At 47.7% G+C, this 7,038-nt stretch overlaps 1 protein-coding gene across 1 annotated transcript; it reads right to left on the minus strand.

Annotated features, from left to right (window-relative positions):
* Positions 1 to 3,993: 3,993 nt before the first annotated feature.
* Positions 3,994 to 4,720, minus strand: LOC136463514 (histone H3.2). Its single transcript, XM_066462503.1, has one exon. The coding sequence runs from the start codon at positions 4,630 to 4,632 to the stop codon at positions 4,222 to 4,224; it is 411 nt and encodes a 136-aa protein (XP_066318600.1). The 5' UTR covers positions 4,633 to 4,720; the 3' UTR covers positions 3,994 to 4,221.
* Positions 4,721 to 7,038: the final 2,318 nt, after the last annotated feature.

The raw sequence follows: 7,038 nt of genomic DNA on the forward strand, positions 1-7,038 counted from the left end.
TTATTACTTTTGGTGATCGGAATCACCTAGACGGTTTGGTGGTGATTGGGAGTTTGGTGATTATCCGGTAGAGCTTGTGGATGACCCAACTCATCTTATGAGCGGTTGTGGGCAATTCACCGCATTGGAGTGACAAAGAATCAGCCCATAGAGAGCACTCAGTCCTTACAGATCAAGGGGGAGCTATATCCTTGTGCGGGTGTTCCAACGAGGACTAGTGGAGAGTGCCGACTCTCCGAAACCTTAGAAAAACATCGTCATGTTCCTTTCCCTCTCTTTACATAGAGTATTTATATTTGAGTAATTCAATTTTTGTCTTTACATTCTTATAATTGTCATACTAGAATAAAAGTGGAACATAAGGTATAAAATTTTTATACGGTAGAACAAATAGAAAACACTATTAGGCAAAAGGGGTGAAATGGGCGAAGCGGTAGGACTTAATTATTGCAAGAAAATTTAGATTAGTCTAATTCACCTCCTCCTCTTGAACATCTCAATTCTTGTGGCTAATTTTATCTATGGTTGAGAAAACATCTCAACAGCACAATGTTGAGCATGGGTCTGTATGTGGCTGTGGGACCAATGTCAGAAACACGGTAGTATTTCTTTCCTGCGCACGCGAGTGCGTCAACGTCGGCTGAGAAAAAAAATACTTCCTCCGCATCGATGAAAGTAGATGACTCAATGTTGACCTTTTTTAACTTACCATAGTTTCCACAGTGGTACTACCCGATGCTCAAAGAAGAGGGGGTTTCAGCATCAACTTAGTATAATTGACTTGAAAGAATACAAAGTAGGGAAAAAATATCAAACAGAGGCTCCAAATTTTAATGCCCTGTTTGCTTGGGCTTGTTTGACTTATAAGCCGTATTTTTTTAGTCAACGGATAGTATTTTTCTCTCACACCAAATCAGTCAACAGTACTTTCAGCCATGGCTTATCCGCAAAACAAGCCCAAGCGAACAGGACAGCTTATAAACACTACTCTCTCCTTTATTTTCTTTTCAGATGTTCTCATGCATTAATCTTTCGTTTATTCCTTGACAATTTTTGTTTGTTACTGCGGTTGGAGAACTGCTCAGTGCAATCATGAAGATGTTTCTTTATTTATATTTCAGTTTACACAGCATATGGTATTTTATTAACAGGAAGATGGATTTTGAGGTTTAACATATCAACTTCCACTACTCTATGGCCCCGTTCGCTGGTCTGAAACTTAGCTGAAAAACACTGTTCCGACTGATTTGTTGTGAGAGAAAAATACTGTTTGGCTGGTTTGATAAACAGTAACATGAGAGGGAATTCAGCCGGCTGGCTGGTCTGGTTCATACCAACGAACGCAGCCTATGTTTAGTGAACTGTCGGATTTATCTTCTCGACGATCACAAAGGATTTTTATTTTTGAATGGATAGAACAAACTCAGTCTGTGCGATCCTACAAACTCTTGAAAAAAAACTATAAAACGTAAGGAATCATATGCTATAATCACATCCATACAAATTAGTGCGTGCATTTGTTTCACGTGCTAAAATGAATTTAGTGTAAACTTGTAATACAGTACTACTCAAGATCCTGCAGAATAACCGGGCAACAAGATGGGTCTAGAGGCTGTAGTGGAGGCAACGTTTCGGTTCCTGGATAAGGCAGTGAAGCCAACGCTTGTTGGCGGCCAAATTTGCCTATGGCAAATGCACAAAGGCATTTGTCGATATGGTCTCCAACGAAGAGATGCAAACCCAAAATGCGTTACGCACAGTTGATTTGCCTACCGAAAACAGCCTCCAACGGCTGACCCAGACGGACGACGCATTTGGCCTACCGACGGAAGCGATACGCAAAAAAGCCTGCCCTCTCTCCTCGGTACGCAAATCTCCGCCCGTTCGCGCACGCCTCCGCAACGCCGAGGTGGCCCGCTCCCGCACCGGCCGCACCGCCGGCCCCGCTCGTCTCTGACGCCCGAAGTGGTGGGCCCGTGGCGAGGCGCGGCCGGCTCGGCGAGGCGAGACCGCGGACGTCGGGGAAGAAGAAGGAGAGGGAGGGGGGCCGGATCCGGCCGCGGACGCGAGATCCGCCGGCGCGGACACGAGCTCCGCCGGGGGCGAGCTCCGCCGGGCGCGAGCTCCGTCGGGGAAGAAGAAGGAGAGGGAGGGGGGCCGGATCCGGGCGCGAGCTCCGTCGGGGAAGAAGAAGGAGAGGGAGGGGGGCCGGATCCGGGCGCGGACGCGAGCTCCGCCGGGTGCGAGCTCCGTCGGGGAAGAAGGAGAGAGAGGGGGGGGGGCAGATCCGGGCGCGGACGCGAGCTCCTGGGCGCGAGATCTGCCGGCGTCGGGGACGGCCCGCGCGGCCGCGGGGTTGGACGGGGTGCTCGGGGCGGCGCCCGCGCTGCCGACGTCGGGAAGGCACGGGTGGGTGGGCGTCCGGCGGTGGGTGGGCGGCTGTGGATTTGGGTGTGGCCGTTGGAGCGGAGATATTTAGGTCCGGGCCCTTTTTTACTATAGACTACCTATAATAGCGAAATGGGTATCGTATTTGGGTCCGTTTGTTGGAGTCAGTCTAAGATGCCAGCAGCTATTCCTATGATCAGTGGCAACCATGTTGCATTCTTGCAATGCATGTTCACTATGTGCCTGAGGAACATAAAACAATTATTATTCCTCATTTGCTCGCTGTGTTCATAGATTTAGCACAGTCACAAATTCTTCACTTTCTTTCATCATTGTGTTCATAGATTTGTAAAAAACGGATCCTTTATTTTGACTTCAGAGTTTAGATTGGACAATTGGAATCAAGGCTATCAGGCTCCAACAACAGCAGTAGTGTGTCCATCTTTATACCTGCAGACTTCCCTCGCCCTTGTTGGATGACATCTATTTGCTCAACCATCTGTCTTTAGGTGACGTTTCCCTGTTTGATTGTCACGTTTCCTTTCACCATCTGCAGGTAAAATGGAGTGCCAAACTGGATATACTAGTTGCCAAATGTTGACATATACTGCTGATGCATTGGCCCTGTTTGGATACTCTAGCACAGCTAGAGGTTAGAGTTAGTTTTTAGCTTAGGACTAGCCCTGAACTAACTCTAGCCTAAGAGATGTTTGGATACAAGGGTTAAAATGATAATAGATGTGCTTTCCAAATCATTGGTGTGGGTGAAAGTAGAGAGAAAACAGTAGACCCCACCTCAAATAGCCCCAACTAGCCCAAATAGTCACCTCTTTGGGGGGATAGTTTTTTAGGGTGGGCTAGTTGCAAATAACCCACTCTAGCCCTCCTGTTTGGCTACTTTAGAGCTAGTTGAGCTCCAACTAGTCCAAACTAGCTCTAACCCATGGATCCAAACAGGGCCATTATGTGCCTTTAGGAGTGCGTACCACTAATTTGACTCGATTTATAAAAAATATGTATAATATTTATATCTCTAAATAAATTTATTAAAAAACTAAATTCAAAGATCTTTCCATTAATACTAATTATGTAATCTAAATATTAATTATTTTTAATATATATTTAGTCAATATTAATATTTTTTTAATTTATATTTAGTCAGAGTTGTTCCCCAGAAATGAAAACACACATATTTATGGATACGAGAGATCTGCTGATGAGGTGCGCAGATGTGCATCTAGTAGTACCTATACTCTAGATGCACCGAACATGCTAATGAATTCAGATATTAGCAGAAATCATGTCTGAAAATCACTAGTGTTCAGGAAGTGCTAAATAATGGTTTGTTCAGGGTAATGGTTGCCTGAATGTCATGGTGCATGAAATTATGCCGCTTACTTATCCAAAGAATACAACTAATATAGCACATATATTCAGAGCAACCAAAGGTAATCCCAGATTGAACACAGTAAAGGCATGTTGAGTTAATCCCCATTCCAAACAAATTGGAGAGGATCTAGAGGGATTAAAAGATCCAACTTGCAGGAGATTCAATCACCTCACATTGGAGAGTAACCGAACAAGCTAATGGGATCGAGAGATTTCAATAGCAAATTCCATTTCCATTAAGAACAGACCACCATAACATCAGCATCAGTGCAAGATAAACAAGCAGGTTACCCAGCGACCGAACAACTCTCTAGGACTACGAACAAGCATAATGTTACCAACATGCCGGTGCCACCAGAAGGAAACTAAGACAAGCACAAATCCTAAAACCAGCCACGAAGCTACGACGACGACGGCTTCAGGGGGAGGAGGAGCCCGCCTCGCTCAGGCCCTCTCGCCCCTGATGCGGCGCGCGAGCTGGATGTCCTTGGGCATGATGGTGACGCGCTTGGCGTGGATGGCGCAGAGGTTGGTGTCCTCGAAGAGCCCCACGAGGTACGCCTCGGCGGCCTCCTGCAGCGCGGCGACGGCGGAGGACTGGAAGCGGAGGTCGGTCTTGAAGTCCTGCGCGATCTCGCGGACGAGGCGTTGGAAGGGGAGCTTCCGGATGAGCAGCTCCGTGCTCTTCTGGTACTTGCGGATCTCCCGGAGCGCGACGGTGCCGGGGCGGAAGCGGTGCGGCTTCTTCACGCCGCCGGTCGCCGGCGCCGACTTGCGCGCCGCCTTGGTGGCCAGCTGCTTGCGGGGCGCCTTGCCGCCAGTCGACTTGCGCGCCGTCTGCTTCGTGCGGGCCATCGGGAAGCTTGGGTGCTTGGCGCGGAGGACGGCGAACCGGAGGCGGTGGTGGATTTGGGGAAGAGTTGGTTTGCTGGGGGATTTAGGAGTGATGCGAGGCGTTGGGATGGAGCGGATCTTTATAGGTGCGGAGCGGGAGCCGGGAACTTTTTCAGGGATGGTGACGGAGTGGCGTTGGATGGGAATGGACGGCCGATGAGGTGGAGGCGGAGTCACGATCCGCGTGATGGGTGGCGCTGGGCTCCTATTGGCTAGGACTGAATGGGGAGGATCGGAGGGCCTACTGGTCGGTGGGTACAGATGGTTTTCGGCTTCGCCCTTGTTTAGTTCCCTCATTTTCCAGAATTTGATACTATGCAAAAAGAAGATTCCCCGTCACATCAAACTTGCGGTTCATGTATGGAGTATTAAATGTTGATAAAATCAAAAACTAATTGCACAGTTTGGTTGTACTTTGCGAGACGAACGTTTTAAGCCTAATTAGTCAACGATTGGACAATTATTACCAAATACAAACAAAACGCTACAGTGTTCAACAGTAGCGCTACAGTGCCCCAGATTCGGGCGGCGCCGAATCCGGGCACGAACTAAACGCGCCCTTCTTTTGGAAGCCGCGCCACCACGCCAATTTGGTTTGGCCGGGGCGCCTCCGCGGCCCGCGCCTCGGTGAAAATGTGAAAATGAGGCCTGGGCGCGTGGCGGTGAAAATGAGACTGGCGGAACCTGGAGCGGACTGCGGAATAAAAAAATTCAAGAAAAAAAAAGGCTTGCAAATGATTTATTTGAATTAGGGTTTGTTTAATTTCTCTCTCTAAAATTTACTCTCTATCTCATCAAATATTTGACACATACATGGAGTATTAAATATAGATTAAAAAATAATTAATTATATAGTTTACGACTAATTTGCGAGACGAATCTTTTAAGCCTAATTAGTCCATGATTTGACAATATGGTGCTGCAGTAACACATGTGCTAATAACGGATTAATTAGGCTTAATAAATTCGTCTCGTGGATTACTGACGGATTGTATAATTTGTTTTTTATTAGTATCCGAACACCTCATGCGACACCTCCATGTGACACCACAAAATTTTACACACTGGATTTAAACAAGGCATTAGAGCATCTCCAAGAGTTCCATACTTTTTTCTTCTAAAATGTGTGGTTTGGCAACTCCTAAAAAATTTAGGGAGGAAAAAAGAAAGTCATCTTCAAAAAAAATTAATAAATGGCATCTTAAAAAATTAAATTTAGGGCCCACATTAATTTTGTTGCGGCTTTTTTTCTTTTCCATCACGCTCACGCAACCACGCCATGCCAAGCTGCCACCGCCCATCATCCCATCCCATGCTCTGGGAAGTTGCTCCCGCATGTTACGCTGCCACTGCCGCGCAGGACGCTGCGGCCATGCCGAGGTACTGAGCGTGCCGGTCAGCCAAGCTCCACCTCCAGCTGGTTGCTTATACAAGGGACGCGCTGCTCGCCTCCCCTCCACTCCACTGAGCCCGTCATCCCGCACCACTGCTCTTCACCACTATCCCGAGCCCCTCGCTACTCATCTCCCTCCCCCTCTATTCTTGCACAGAGACAACCGAGCCTCGTCGATCTCCGACGCCCGTCCATCTCCTCCCGATTCCTTCGACGGTGTGCCTCCCCAGACCCTCCTCCACCTTCCCCAAGCAGTGCCTTGTCTCCTCCTTGCATGTGCCGAGCTCTCCCGAGCTCCTGCTGTGCATCCATGGCGAACGGAAGCAGCGGACGATGAAAGCTCTGTGCTCCTGTCCGTGGTCTCTCTCTCCCTCTGGTATTCTCTCCTTTGCGGTTGGGCGGTGTCGGCGGGTGCTGCGGACGCGTACGCCAGAGACGACAACCTTGCCCTCGATGCCGCCGCGCTCACTGGAGACGACGAACTCGCCCCGACGCAGTCGAAGGATATGCACGAGGCTGCGGCGCGTAAAGTTATGCGGACGAGGAGGATTTTTTCCAACTCCTAAAATATTTAGGAGATTGTATTAGAAGTTGTTGGAGATGGATTTTTGTGGATCTTTCTAAAAACTTAGGATTAGGAGGAGGTTTAGAGAACTCTTGGAGATGCTCTTAGTACAAAAATGAGAATTAGTTCCGAGTGAATTTTTCTAAAATATTTCTCTCTTTATGCGTTTGGCAGTGATTCTATTTATTCTATGCAAACGCACTTACAGTGACTTTACCGTAATCATTTTTTTTATTTTGCGTCAATATACCAACTACCCAAAGAACACCAAAGGCAAGTTACGAATATGTCTTTTCTCACTAATCAATCACTGCAGATAGCCCCAAATGTACGTTCACTGCCGGAATTCTCAAATTTGCCGAGTGTTTTTTTTTTTTACCGAGTGTATTTCCTTGGGCACTCGGTAAAC

This window comes from Miscanthus floridulus, chromosome 7 (assembly GCF_019320115.1).
Source record: "Miscanthus floridulus cultivar M001 chromosome 7, ASM1932011v1, whole genome shotgun sequence".
NCBI classification, from domain to species: Eukaryota; Viridiplantae; Streptophyta; class Magnoliopsida; order Poales; family Poaceae; genus Miscanthus; species Miscanthus floridulus.